Genomic DNA, 15642 nt, shown 5'->3' with positions numbered 1-15642 from the left:
AAAGTTAATGCTACTCTTATTGTGTGACATAGTGAACTTGACATTATAAGGATTGTCATTGAGATAGACAAAATAGCTGTTCAGTTCCTCAACAGTGCCTGACCAGAGGCAAATCACATCATCGATGTACCTCCCCCAGAACACAATATGATTGGTCCAGGGGGAGGCACATCGGGCCCAGGCATGCTCCCTCTCGTACCACCCCATAAAGAGGCAGGCATACGAAGGAGCAAACCTGGAACCCATCGCGGTACCACTGGTCTGTTGGTACCAGCGACCATCAAAGAGGAAGAAGTTATTGAGCAAAATAAGATCAATCATTTGCATAATCATTTCGTTCTGTGAATAAAGCTGGGCGTCCTCTCTATCCAGAAACGACTGAACAGCTATTTTCCCATATAGTCTGTCTATACACGTATAAAGACTGGTGACATCTAGTGCCACAAAGCTAAGGTCCTCCGACCACTCAAAATCATTAAGTTTCACCAAGACATCCTTGCTATCACGAACATACGAAGGGAGACCAAGGAAATGTTTCTGCAACTTCAGGTCCACATAGTGGGAAAGTCCTTCAGTGGGTGAACCCACCCCATAGATGATGGGCCTGCCAGGAGGGAAGCCCACCCCTCCCTTGTGGATTTTTGGAAGAATGTATATACAAGGGAAAGAAGGGTGGGCCACGTGTAAGAATTTGAATTCATCCTCCGTCAGTAGGCATGAATCCTTCCATTCACACAGTCTTTCATTGATTTCATTCACTACATGTGATATCGGATTGCTCTTGATCTCCCTATAACTATGGCGATCATCAAGTTGGCGTTTGATCTCACTAAGATAGTCAACCCGATTCATGATAACCACACTTCCGCCCTTATCGGCCTCCCGTATGACAATATTGGGGTCATCCTTAAGATCTTTAAGGGCTTGCCTTTCAGAATGACTTAGATTAGCTCTGGTTCCTAAACTGGACTGGTTAGACATGTCCAGTTTGTACAGATCCTCTGTGACCTTTTTATAGAAAACATCTATGTTGGGATGATATCCAAATGTTGGAGTAAATTTGGATCTGGGATGTAGCCCACTATCATCAGATATTTCTTGGCTAATACCTAATTCCGTCATCAGAGCAGGTAATTCCGTCTGTTCCTCCTCATCGATGGTCATGAGACAATGAACAGCACGTATCGAGGCAACAGTATGTTCACTCTCACACATTCTGTTTGGTAAGTTCTCATTACACAATGCTCTATTGGAAAAGAAATCCTTCAATTTTAACAGCCTAGCAAATTTAAACAAGTCTACGTGTACATCAGCAAAATCACCCATTTGGGTGGGGCAAAAACTCAATCCTTTACTCAAAACTTGCATTTCAATAGTGTCAAGAACTTTATTGGACAAATTCACAATTTTCAAATCCTGTATATTGTCAGTTGCATTCAACATCTCAGCAGTATTTACTGTTTCTTTGCTTTTACAGATTTGTCGATTTTTCCTACTGGCTTTCCACCTCCTGCCGCCCCTCCTGGTTTTGGTTGTTCCCTTTTTTGTTGGAGGCGGCTTGACATCCTTAACTTCGCCAGTTCCTTTTGGAATGACGATGAGCCCTCGCCTAAAGGGACTTCAGATGTAGTAATAGAGGAGGCAACACTACTGGTTGAGGAAATATAGATGTTACTGCCTGACTGGGTATCATCGCCATATCATCCCTATCATCCCTAGTTCTTTTTTTATCCTCGGCCACAGATAAATTATCACATTTTTTAGCAAAAGTATAGATTCGACCGTCCTTGTAGTCACGGTCATCCCTCTTAATTTTGCGCAACTTTTTGTCCTTAAGATAAACTTGATGATTTTCCATCACTTGTTTCAAAATGGCAAAGTTTTTCTCTATGAGATCCTTCTCTCCCAACTCACCAATCTCCTTCTCTAACAACTCTATTTCCCCCACCTGACGGACCCTGACGCACTGGATACCCTATTTCTATTTTGGAATATCTGCACTAGGTGAGATAACAATAGATGTATGCTTTTCTTGCAGACTAGGAATCGCTGTTGACAGTGCTCAACATTAATATTGTTGAGGCATATACTATACGATTAGTTTGTGATATAGATTGCCTCATTTATGAATAGTGTTTACCATAGGTTATTCATATTATAGTTTCCTTTAAGGAGGTTGGTTTTATTTAACATATATGCACCATTATATTGGATGTGTCTAGGTATATGCATAATTTCTACAAATTTGTCTTTAGTGCTCTAAAATCCATATATATTTCTTTTTTCTTGCTGTTCCAGTACTTATACCATTATACTGGCCAGTTCATCTTCTTTTTACAAATTTGACTGCACAACTGTGAGAAAAACCATCTAGTTTATATGGTGAGAATTATGTGTTTCTTATTTGACTGATAATTGACTACATTGTAATATTCGCCATAGCTTCTCCTACCCACTAGGAATTATCGATTTTTATTCCTATTCATCTCTTTCTAACTTCGTTCTCTTCCCTCCCCCATCCCCCAGCTTCCTTTCCCCCTTTCCCCCCCCCCACATTTCCTTTTCTTCCTCTTCTTCCTTTTTTTCTTCTTCACTGACTCCAAATTTTCGATTGCAATGGAATTTATGGCCGCATAAAACTTTGTTTGATAATATAGTAGCTGTTTTTATTGTGGAGCTTTAGTAATTCCATGTTGTTTTCACAATTGAGACAACATGCCCTTAAGGTAGTAGGATTGTTATTGTGTCGTCGTAGGTGTAGTGCCATGCTCTTTGTTTTCATTTTTGTATTTATTGGTTTTTGTTTTTGTATGTTCTGTGATTTATTGTGTTTGCTAGTATGTATTATTAATATATGTGTATATTTCACGTTGTTTTCAGCCCTGACGAAGCTCCCATGGTTGGGGAGAGAAACGCGTTGGCTGTCCTGTGCACTTTCAAAAGTCGAAAATAAAAATAAAAATATATTTTTGGATAAAAAAACTTTTGTCGTGTTGATTGACTTCAATTTGGTGCTGCCTCCACTATTTTTTTATACTTTCTGTCTGGAATTCCAGTGGGACTGAACCACAGCAGGTCCTGGAGGTTCACAGCACAATAAAACCGAACACTGTAAGGAACGTTGGAAATTGGAGGTGCTTTTTCAGTTGATCCGCTGTGGAACTTTCTTCTTGGTATATTTCTTATTATGTTCAGGTTTCCGTGAACCAACTTTACATACACAAGCCCTATCCATCCTTTTCTGGTTGTTGAAGTTCATTAGGCCATCTTCTAGACATTCCTGCTTTGCGTACAATATTAACAACTTTGTCTAGTGATGAATCTCCATTAATCCATAACTTTTCCTGAATAGTATTATTGTTGCTATGCATCACTAATTGATCTCTAATGAAATCACCGTGATTTGTACCAAACTTGCAATCAATAGCTAACCTCTTTAGTTCTGCAATGTAATCATCAACTGCTTCACCTTTAAGTTTTACGTTGAAAGAATTTATACCTCGTAATTCCAATACAAACTTTTGGTGTAAAGTATTTGTCAAGATCTTGTAATGCTGGTAAAAATACATTGATACAGTAAACAATGATCCTAAACCTTATTCAAAATGTCAAATTGATTGAAATACTTAGTTCAGTTAGTACATTGATTCATGAGCATGCTGAAAGAAACACAAGTCTGCTCAAGGTATTCAATAATTACGTAAGTAAAATGGGGTAGAAAAGGCAACAACCTGATTCTAAATCCAAAAACAATTTATTTTCTTTGCAAAAAACGGGGGAAAAATATGCTTTTTAATATATTAATATCAACACATGTAAAATGGGTGCCCCAGAGGAGGAACGTGCTAAGAGGAAGAGGTGATCGAGTGTGAAATAGTGAAGGGAGGAAAAGGTATTTAAGGTAGTGACACAAGATAATACAGTTCTGAAAGTGCTGACTGGTTGTAAAGCACCGTCCTTGTTGACCTGGCCACAATTACAATTTAAAATAGCTCATTTACAACAATTGTATTTTTCAGTGTATACTTTCCCTTGTGGCACGTTGGGTAAGATGGATGGGGGTCCAGGCTGTGTGTTTAAAGTGGCGTCGACATTTCGACCCGTCTTGGGACCATGAGGTAAGTTAGACCATGGTCATGCGCGTCTTCATCAGGACAGAGTGGGGCAGACCAATTAGTCTTGGTAGGGCTTTAAATTAACCTCCTAGGAGAAACAAAGAATGTGTAGAATCTAATTCCTCATTAGCCATGGTGTGTTATCTGTAAATCCCTGATGAATCAGACAGAGTTGTTTAGATAGGTACAGTTATTTATGAAAATCCTCATTCCCACTTGAGTGTTCAAGGCAGAGTGCTGCTAACAGTCACCTTCTCAACGGCAGTGCGTCTTGCTTGCAAGACGCGCTTTTCTACCTTTCTTTTGTTCAGCTGACATTTTCTTATTCTCATCAATTGCTGCAATGTAATTATCAAAATACTCTTTCCATGCAGACCACTTCTCGGTCGGTTCTCGACCTGTAACCCAAAAACTATGGGGAGGATTAATTGTAAAATTTTGTTGAGCCATCAATCCTTCATACAATTCTATTAATTCTTAACTTAGAATTCTTGCTGCGTAGAACTTTCCTTTGAAATGTCAAAACGTTTCTTTGAAATGTCACTGAAAATGCATATTGTATTTAATAATATAGTACAATGTATAACTTCCCCACCTGTGTTTTCTTAGTGAAGATCGTAATCAGGAGTTTTTTCTCCCACGTCATTATTGACTTTGCTGCGTTGTTGTGGATACTGAAATTGACCAAAAGATAAAAAAAACAAAATGGCCACTCCCTGGGGTCACGTTGTGTGACCCGAGCGTAATTACACTTCACATTGTATTAGTGAAGTCATACGTTGCAGTCGCTAGAAGTAGAACACTTAGTGTTCAGCACACGGTCAGTCCCACGTCATTTCATTCAGGGATGTGGAACGCAAGACGCGAGAAGGTTTTGAACATCGCGCTTCTCCGTTTTAAAGGATGCGGTGAAGAGAAGCGTTTCCAACAGCCAGTGACTCTCCAAACACAGCGGACCGACGTCCCACGCTATGTTTAAGGTAGAAAACAGAATTTTGCCATCCAAACCAAAATCCTCTTGAAATCGCAGAATGCCAAATAATCCAATTAAGATCCACTTTTCCAATGCTGCACGAATATCATTCCAAAACAAAAATAAATAATTCCAGTTCAAATTTCATTCAAGGTTGTTAATGAATCAAAGGTTCATCCATCAGGTCGTCGGCAATAAATTGTTGCATAAATATCTACGGAAATACATTTAATTAGTTATCTTCTTTATTCCGCACAGGAAACAGGTGTGTCTTGTCCAGCTGCAGTAACAGTACTGCTGGAGCAAGTACAGAACATAGAACACATACTATTGACATTCCACATTCCTATTTATCATCAACACTAAGGAGGATAAATATACAACCGCCAGATTGGAAATATCTTAAGGACAGCTGACTGGTTATCAGATTCTACTTTTAAAAGGCTTTACTTTAAACCAGTTACATAGTAGGTTTCACTGGTAATAAATAAGCTTTAAAAGAGCATAATCAGAAGCTCCTGGTCCTGACACGGAATACATTTTTTTTAAAGGTAACGTGAAGGAAAGTTTCAATTCCATTAAAGACACGGAGGCAAGCATTATCCCACCCAACATCCTTTCAGGAGACTCACCCTAATTGTTAAGATTACCGAAGACTAAGTTGGGTAAGTATGTTTTGATTCTTTTACATTCTTACGTCTGATGTTGATTGCTAAATGCTTGACTGTACAGAAACAGACATTTTAAGACCATGTGATATGACTTGGTAAGTGCAGGTCGATCTGAGCTAACTGGTGTTGTGTCCTTTTAGCTACAGAAGGGAAGCAGTAAAGTTTAAGAGGAGGTGAACAAGAAGACTTTAAGGCTATCCTCCATGCAAAGAAAAAGAACGAAGATGATGGAAAGACATTTTATAACATTATGGACACTGCTATTGGTTATTGGGTTCACGTTTTGACATGGCATGTTTATGCATTCATGGGAGTTGCAGGATTTTGTATTGGCTGCTGTGAGAAACCGTAAAGAAAATTACAGCATAGTCCTCACCTCCATGTCACTAATAAAATGAATACTTTCCTTCATGATAGCTAGAAAAATGTAACTTAACTGGAGTATCCTCTGTAGGAAATGCTTTCATTTTTGTATCTGTGATTCCATCAAGATGCCATGCTTCTGTCATAAACAGAGACTGAAGTATATATACACCCACACTCCTTTATGATGCAGTAAACTTGTCACCTGCTGATTATGTTGTCATGGCTGACCATGAAGATTCTAGAGCTACCTGGCTGATCATTGGGCCAGGCTGCACTTCAGGAGCGAGGTAGTAATCCTTTGGATTTCCAGTGACCATTTATTATTGTAACATCTCATGCTCATATTACTGAATCCCCTGGGCTACATTACCCCACCAAGTTCCATTTTGGGCATCTGAAAATGGACAGGTACGACTAATGCATAAGTAGGGTTGAAGTTTACATTTTGCTTTTTCTTGTTTTCAGTTGAATTTGAGACATGTATACTGTGAGTGTATTGAGGAGATATATTCATTTTGAAAGCATTCAGTTGTACATCTTTTGGGCAGTTTTCTGTGATTAACTAGGCATGCGGGTGTAGCCCTCTTTTCTTAAGAAAGTGACCCCTTCTTTGAATTCCTTTATTGGATACTGTACACAGATGTTTATTACTTCTACACATACAACACCTTTCATATTCCCAGAGCGTCCGCTAGACCAATGAAAAGGAAAACGTATTAACAAGTGTATTATAGTGTTCTGTTCTCAGTTTCATGTGCAGCAGTTCAAGCGTTTTTGTTTCCTTTCTTCCATCTTGTTCTTACTCGCGTAATGTTCTATTTGATATTTTTGCTTTCTTTTGAATGAAGCATCTGTTACTCCATGCCTCTCTGCTGTTGTGGACAGGTGTCTTGGTTGCTGGGGACCACGTATGAGAATAAACATATCAGACTTACCTTTTGCTGTGTCCGTGTTTACTTTATGTATGCTTAATCATGACTTGGATTTTCTGTAGAATATCAAATAATTTACCCCTCATATAAGGCTCTCATGCCTTGCATGATTCGCCACCATAAAACATTTGATTTCATAGCAAACTCTTTGAATGAAGGGAGGATGTGATGTTTAGGTCTGCACTGAATCGCTTTGGCTTCAATCAAACTATATCAGCACTTTCAAGTGAGTCTGTCTAAGTACTGCCCTATAATTATCCATAAATATGAATTCTTGTGTTATTTATAGACTGCCTGGCCAAATTGTTTTACTTTTCCTAACAGAAAAATATTATTTCTCAAGGAAATTGTTTATCAGCAGATGTTAAAGAAAATAATAATTGCAAATTACAATGATCTTGTTTATCCTCCCATTTTTTTGAGCGTATGTCCGAATCCATTCCATTCAACTGTGTGAAATCTTGTGAATCTCAACCTCCGCTACCTTGTTAAATATGTCTTGAGTAGGTTTTCCTGATATTCTTAGTCGGTTACCCTTTCTCCTCGTTCTACAACGATTAATTGACTCAATATTAAGTTAGCTGTTAGCAAATGACCCATCATGTTTTTCCATTTTGTTTCTTGGTTATGTTCTATTTTTGTACTTGTAGGTCGGTGTTCTTTAGTATAGTGTGTGATAAACCATTCAAAATAACAATGACCTCAATGCTGTTGTCCACCAGAATCATAACAGGAGCTTGTAGTGTTTACCCACGGGCGCAAGGCATTCTTTGGGAGGGGTGTGGTTTCAGTTATCAAAGTAGACAGTCTCAAAATGGATTGTTCAATAGGGCAATGTGTTGACCACATCGCTATAGTTGCAGGTATATGTTTGATCACTAAGCACAGAATTTTCCCATTGAAGATATAAAACCAACTAAGTTGCAGTTAATAGGACATAAGCTGGAATTAAGATCATGGAGATCTGAGTGGCATCTGCTGTAGCTATAATTCCAGATTTAAATGATTCATAAAGGGGAGACACAAAAGCTATTTCTTTGAGTAGTTACATAACACGATCCACATATTTAATTCTGTAATTTGGGGGGGGGGGGGGGAGTTTAATGGCCTGGACAGTATTTATTTTTAAGAATTTTTTTCTTTTTCACAGTAACAAATGATCGACTGGAGTAGAAGCAAGATGGCGTCCGCGTAGTGGTGGCCATTTGCAGTGAGGCGGCGAGGGCTGGAGTAAAAACCGTGTAATATCATGAATGTTGATTAAAGAAACCTAAAAAGCCAAATGTTTGATGCCGGTACCTTGTGGGCGTTCTGGGTGAGGATCTCAGGATCGGCGTTGGTTGTTGGAGTGCCGCGCGCTGCTCGCTGGAGGGCCCGTTTGAGGAGGCGGAGCACAGTGAGCACAGGGACTGCCCTGGAAGAGAGACTATCGGGGAGAAATCGGCGGAGCCTGCGGAGCTCGCGGAATTTGCGGAGTCTCCGAAACAAGACGGGAGAGACAGGAGAGATGCCTCGAAAGCCAGGAGCAAAATCTACAGCGGCAGCACGGAAGAGGGCCGAAATGGAGGAGATGGCAGTAGGCGTGGAGGATATGCCACGGGGGTCACAGATGTCTACTGAGGAGCTCGCAAAAAAGGGCAATCAGACTATGTCTAGGACCCGTCAGAATACTGCCTCAATCCCGGAACTATTTGCTAAAAGCGGGAAGGAGAAGGGTACGAAAACCGCGTTGGAACTCGATGTAGGGGCAGAGGCGGCGCAAGGTAGGAGAAGTCTACGAAAACCGCGTTGGAACTTGATGTAGGGGCAGAGGCGGCGCTAGCGACTGCAGGTCTGAAGCAGGGTGAGATTGTTGGTGCTGGCGCCCTACAACCCCCTCCCTCCCCCGCCCCCCCCGGCAAGGAAGATTGTCAAAGGGTCTCATGAGTCTCGTTCAACAGTAGAGGCCCCTTTGAAAAATCGGAAACCACTAACTCAGGCGTTACAGGAGAATATGGCTACTATGGCTACTGTGGGTGAGACAGGGCAAGCTGGTATTGAGACTCCACAGACAAATATAAGGGACCTACAGCAGCAACGGTCCCCGGAGGCGCTCTGGATAGATACTTGCAACGGCATTGAACCGGGTGACTTGTTAGTAAGAGGTCATCTAGACCCTCCAGATACAGCCAGTGTTATGTGCACTCAGGACTCTGAGAAGGAGAAAGACCCAAGAGAGTGCTTCTTCTCTGTATCAGAAGGCGCGAAATGGTCTGAAGAGGACAAGGAGCATAGCTCTTATCTGGAGGACAACAATTTAGATTCAGAAAGTGACCCAGTACAACAGCTAGCGGCGCAACAGTAAAATCTAATGTCTGGCTAAAAGTGCAGCAGCCATTACACAGCGATTTGATCTGGGATCATTCCTCTGCAATGCCGCTACAGGGAAGCCCTATTCTCGAAACCTATCATCCCCCAATCCTGGAGGTGATCCACCAAGCGATTATAGCACATAGAGAGGAAGCTCGTCAGGATAGCAGCAAGGCCCAAGCGGCGAGGAGAAAGATGCAGAACGTAGTGAGAAAACTCTCTAAAGCTTGTGCTAACGTTGGGGACAGAGTCTCTAATTTCGACGAGAGGATAGTCTCGACTGAAACAGAAGTAGCGGCGGCTACCAGCAAAGTCGAGTCTCAAGGTGCGCAAGTTATAGTTATACAGTGGAAATTAGAGGACATAGAGAACCGGCTCCGAAGGAACAATCTCAGGATTTTGGGAATTCCGGAGGGTATGGAAGAGCCTATGTCATCAAATTATTTCAGTCTGCATTTCCCGAATTTTCAAACTGGGATTGGTCCAGGAGATACAGAGGGTGCATCGCACACCCTTCAAAGTAAGACGTACTGCAAAGGAGGGAGATAAACCAAGGGCAATTTTCATGTTCTTGGGGAATTTTGATTTGAGGCAAGCTATTGCTGATAAAGCGAGACCTGATGCGAAGAGGGAATGTGAAGGGATTTCTTTTTTCGTACGCCCAGATTTCTGCCACTCGACGGTTGAAAGGCGCTGGAGACTAAGGCAGCTGATCAGACCCTTTCAAGAGCAGAAGCGACAAGTATATCTGATAAACCCAGCGCAATTGGAAATCATTAATGAAGGCCGGACACATTATTTCTCTTCGGAGATAAAGGCACAAGAGTATTTGGACTCGATGGACAAGTAATTATGTAGCTTATGTATTTATCTTGTGCTCTGGGACATAGGCTGAGGAAGCATGGTATTTCGGGTGGTAGTTGGGTTATAGTTGGAAGGCCTGGCTAAATCGGTTAACAGGTTATTCTTCAATGCAAATTGCTATATATATAATGCATATTTAAATAACGAAGCAAACCACATTCACTGGATGATGTCATCAGTGATGTCATTTGAGATGTCATCAGTGATGTCACTGACCATGATCTAATATGTGACGTCATCTACAGTGGATTGCGGGTGCGCGAAATATAGTTAGTACAACTAACTATATAGGAGCAATTTCAATGGTTTTGTATGAGTAAAATGTCCAGCTAACAATAACACCACTAAAACTTATAGTTTTTTGAGTGAATTTCAAAGGTTTTTTTAAAGATAATTCCTAACTATATAACTCCTGAAACCTATGGTTTTTTCAGTGAATTTCAAAGGTTTTTTAAATGCTAATTCCTAACTATATAAGGCCTGAAACCTATGGTTTTTTCAGTGAATTTGCAAGGTTTTTTAAATGCTAATTCCTAACTATATAAGGCCTGATACCTATGGTTTTTTCAGTGAATTTCAAAGGTTTTTTAAATGCTAATTCCTAACTTTATAAGGCCTGAAACCTATGGTTTTTTCAGTGAATTTGCAAGGTTTTTTTAAATGCTAATTCCTAACTATATAAGGCCTGAAACCTATGTTTTTTTCTGTGAATTTCAAAGGTTTTTTAAATGCTAATTCCTCACTATATAAGGCCTGAAACCTATGTTTTTTTCAGTGAATTCGCAAGGTTTTTTAAATGCTAATTCCTAACTATATAAGGCCTGCAACCTATGGTTTTTTCATTGAATTCGCAAGGTTTTTTAAATGCTAATTCTATTGGCGGATAACGTTTTTATATATTAAAACGTTTTTTAAATCTCAAATGCCTGCTTTGCTAACAGAGTTTTTAAGCACAGGCTCTTTTGGAAAGGGGGGACCACTCGGTCACTCCGCACGTATGGCTGGGTGCCCCGCCCACCCGGGAAACCTGTGCAGGCGTGGGGCGTGCCCCGGCTGGTATGTCCCTAGTGATGTAGCCGGAGCACGCCCCCGCCGCATTAAGGGGTTGTCCTAAGAATTCCCGCCCGGAAGTCATGCACTTAGGGCGGGAGAGAATACCGCCCGCCTACCGGGAAGAAGCTAAAAGGCGCAGAATCGTAGAAGTCGTCCTCTTGTTCCCGCGCTCTGAAGGTTGCACCACTCGTCGCTCGAGAGCCCTCAAGGGAACAAGCGGCAATTTTGAACGTGGTAATTGTGTTCTTTCTGTTTCAGTGGTCCAGGCGTGCTCAAAGGCTCAAGGAGAATATAGCAAGAGCTGAACAGCGACTATGCTTGGAAAGAAGACTGGAAAGAGCTCTGAGATGGAACGAATGCTTCGGACATTGGTAACCCGCGTCTCGGCGATGGATAGGAAATTCGGAAAAATGGACCGAATGGACCGCAATTTAACGGCGCTTCAGAAAAAGGTAGAAGCGCAGGGCGGGAAACGTAAGAGGGTAGAGGGGTCTGATTCACCGAGCGACACCCCGGGGGCGAATAAGCGTAAGCTAAGGGAGAAGAAAGCAATCCCTAGCGAGGCCCCGGTCCCGGTGGAGGTCCCGCCTGTCCCGGTGTCCCCGTCGGCCGACCCAGTGGCCGCTCCGTTAGAGGGATTGCCAATACCGGTGATAGTTACACCAATTGACAAAGACCAGATACCCCCCGAGCTAGCGATACACTTTGCAGCGATATTGCCTTGGTTGAAGAAGGGTGCGGGGGAGGCCTTGACTGGGGAAGATCCAGCTGCGGAAGCTAGACGAATAATCGAGGAGCTCAGACGGGCAAGATGCCCTGGGCCCGTGAAGGTGCCTTCTACTCCCTTACAGGTGGCGAGCCCCGCTGCAGGAGAAAGTCGGGACAAGACGGCAGATAAGACCGGAGTACCGGCAGAGGATGGTAAGAGATCGCTCCCAATCATGGGGGAGGGTGTTATACCGTCAAGGCGGGAAAGCCTGGCACAACATGTTCCGATGGAAACGAAGGAAATGGTGTGGGCCGACAAATTCATTAATATATTTTCATTGTTGACTGCCAATAGAGAATTTGAGTATGCCAAGACCCAGAAGGATTTCTTACACCCAAGCGAATGGAGGGCCAAAATGGCGGAATTCAGGGTGGAGGAAAACTTGGCTAATTGGATCAGGGCCTTCAATGTGTTCGGGGCAATAATACACGAGCGCACACCGGAATTGATGGGAGCCCTGAACTGCTACCAGAGCAGGATCGTGGGCTACCATGAGAAGTACGGGGGGACGCATGGAAAGGGTATGATGTGTCTTTCAGAAAAGCAAAGGAATTTAATGCATGTTTGACTTGGGATTGTTTGGACACTGTATCTTGGCATGGGCAGTTCGTGCCAGGCCCGGCGATAGCCACGGGGTCGAGCATGAATGGCTTCAAGGCGGTGCCACAGAAGCAGCCGCAGCCCTTTCGGCCAACCCACGGGGGTGACTTGCAGTCAAGACCGGGTGGGAATGGAGGCAAATGAAAAGTGTGTTGGGGTTTCAACAAAGGGACATGTGTTAGGCCGCAGGGAACATGCAGGTTCAGGCATGCCTGCGCAATTTGTGGCAACACCTCCCACCCTGAGATTAGCTGCCGATCCAAGGGCAATGGATCCGGAGGGAAAGGGGGTAGTCGGCAGGAGTGACAAGGGGGCACGAGGGACTCCCCAGTCACCAGTAGCGATTTTGGCAATGACCCCCTGGCTAAGTATATACCCTGATCGAGCGTCCGCCGGGATCCTGCGGGAAGGCTTCACAATGGGCTTCAGGATCCCGGCGGGTGACTTTCGTGGCTCCCCATTGTGTAGGAACCAAGCATCTGTGACGCAAAACCTGACTGTGGTCACGGCAAAGATTGCAAAGGAGGTTCGTTTGGGGCGGGTTGCGGGACCATTCGCAGTGGTACCGACTGCCAATTTTGTGTGTTCCCCGTTAGGGGTTGTTCCTAAAAGGGAGCCGGGTGAGTTCAGACTCATACATAATCTGTCTGCACCGAGAGGGGCTTCCCTAAACGAAGCAATTCGGGCGTATGCAGTGTGAGGTATGCATCGTTCGATGACGCAGTAGCCATGTTGAACGACCTGGGTTCAGGGGCACTGCTGGCGAAATCAGACATCGAATCGGCATTTAGGCTACTACCGGTTCATCCCAGGGATCAGCACTTGTTGGGGTTTTCCTTCCAGGGAAAATATTATATGGACATGTGCATGCCGATGGGTTGTTCGATTTCCTGTGCTTATTTTGAAATGTTTAGCTCTTTTTTAGAATGGGCATTCACAAGGGCCTCAGGGCATCAACATGTAATGCATTATCTGGATGATTTCTTGTTCCTCGGCCCGGCCGGCTCTCAGGACTGTGCAAGGGCATTGCAGGAATTTTGCGTGCTCATGCGAGGTTTTGGAGTACCGTTGGCGCCAGGTAAGACGGTGGGGCCGACTACCTCTCTAGAGTTTCTGGGTATTGAACTAGACTCTGTGGAAGGTTGCTTCCGGTTACCCTTAGATAAGGTCGCCAAATTCAGGGCCTCCTTGCAACAATGTCTTGGGAGCAGTAAGGTGACACTGCACCAGCTACAACGAACAGTCGGACAGCTGAATTTTGCGCTACGGGTGATGCCCATGGCTCGCCCGTTCTCACGGTCCATTGCACAGGCCATGGTGGGCCTCAAGGAAGGCCACCATCGCACGAGGCTGACGGCAGAGGTTCGCCAGGATATGCTCATTTGGCTGGCATTCCTGGCGGATTTCAACGGCCGGGTAGTCTGGACCAAGGCCCCAGCTTCATCACCAGAGCTGGGCCTGTGGACAGACTCGGCCGGCAGCGTGTGCTTTGGCGCCATCTTAGGAAATCGCTGGTCGGCCCAGAGATGGCCGGCATGGTGGGCGACAAGCGGCCTGACGAGCAACATTGGGTTCCTGGAGTTGTTCCCGATATGGGTGGCATTACTGGCATGGCCCGAAGAACTCAGGAACAGCTCGGTGGTATTTTGGTCGGATAACATGACTGTGGTTGAATGCATTAATCAACAGGCAGCACGCTGCAAATGGATATTGCGATTACTGAAAGAAATTGTGTTACAGTGCTTGCAATTGAATGTACAATTCAGGGCTAAACATGTGCCTGGGGTGCTGAATAATGCAGCAGATGCGCTCTCTCGTTTTAAAATGCAGGCATTCAGGGAGTACTTACCAGCAGCGGAGCTAGCGACAGCGCCATTTCCCGAGGCATTGTGGCAAATCGGTGCACCGGATTACAAGACCTCGTGGCAGCCAGTCTAGGGCTCAAGACAAGGAAGGCTTATGAAGGGGCGTTCCGTGCATACTGCACCTTTTTGGGTCCCAGATGGGAGCATGAGTGGGTGCAGGAGGGGGCCTTAGCCCAATTTTTGGTGGCTCTTCATAAGGAAGGCCGGTCAGCGGCAACCGCCAGTCGGTATAAGGCCGCCATTGCCTTCATGGCACAGCTCCATGGGACGGGGGATCCCACAGATTCCTTCATGGTCAGGAAGGCGCTGCGCGGGTGGAGGCGCTTAAAAGGGCGCAAGAAGGACACTAGGCATCCGATAGGTTTTGACAGATTAACGACCTTGTTGGCAGCACTCGAGGCGACATGTTCCTCACCTAGTGAAGTTGGCTTGTTCCGAGCAGCATTTACCCTGGCCTTTTATGGTGCCATGCGAATAAGTGAACTGGTGGCGGCCAACAAAAAGGATACCGAGGGGGGCTTGCGGTGAGAGCATGTCCAAGTAAGAGGGGACTCCCTGCTCATCACGATAGCCAGGTCAAAGACCGACCAAGAGGCCCAACGGAGTAGCGTGGTGTTGCAGCGCGCTCCGGGTAGTCCTTGCTGTCCGGTAGCGCATGTAGAGGCGTACCTGCAGCAAAGGGGGCGACATGGGGGGGCCTTGCTGCGGCATATGGATGGCACCCCGTTAACAAAGTTTCAGTTCCAAAGAGTATTGGCAATGGCAATTGCGGAGGCGGGCTTGAACCCGAGTGATTTTGGGACGCATTCTTTCAGAATTGGGGCCGCTACTGAGGCAACGGCCAGGGGTCTGCAAGCAGACAAAGTTAAACAGTTGGGGAGGTGGTCTTCGGACTGTTTTAAACGGTACGTGCGGTTGCATATGTTGTGATTTATTAAGAATGTGCACTCACGCTGTTTCTCTTCTGTTTGGTTTACAGTTTCACGAGCCTGTGACGCAGGGCGGGAACTGGGGTCGGCCCAGTATCAGGTGTCCACCACGTCCGGAGAAAGGAAGGGACGACGTGTGGTCTGGGTCGTGGGCCA

The 15642-nt window shown here is 44.4% G+C and overlaps 1 protein-coding gene across 16 annotated transcripts in view; it reads left to right on the top strand.

Moving 5' to 3' along the window:
- The window catches only part of LOC144772508 (uncharacterized), a 94188-nt gene extending 87129 nt beyond the window's left edge, over nt 1-7059 (top strand). For 8 of the 16 annotated variants that reach the window (XR_013599779.1, XR_013599770.1, XR_013599769.1 and 5 more), the window contains 3 exons: nt 4020-4118; nt 5640-5753; nt 5900-7059. Coding sequence is in view for 3 of the 16 variants with exons in the window: in XM_078656886.1 (XP_078513012.1) it covers nt 5640-5725 (86 nt within the window). In the remaining 13 variants the exon portion in view is untranslated. Of the gene's footprint in view, nt 1-2298; nt 2383-2880; nt 2948-4019; nt 4119-5639; nt 5754-5899 lie in introns of those variants that run through there. The other 8 variants (XR_013599776.1, XR_013599773.1, XM_078656886.1 and 5 more) reach the window with 3 other exon arrangements.
- Nucleotides 7060-15642: the final 8583 nt, after the last annotated feature.

This window comes from Lissotriton helveticus, chromosome 8 (assembly GCF_964261635.1).
Source record: "Lissotriton helveticus chromosome 8, aLisHel1.1, whole genome shotgun sequence".
Lineage (NCBI taxonomy): Eukaryota > Metazoa > Chordata > Amphibia > Caudata > Salamandridae > Lissotriton > Lissotriton helveticus.
This window is presented reverse-complemented; position numbering and strand designations above follow the sequence as displayed.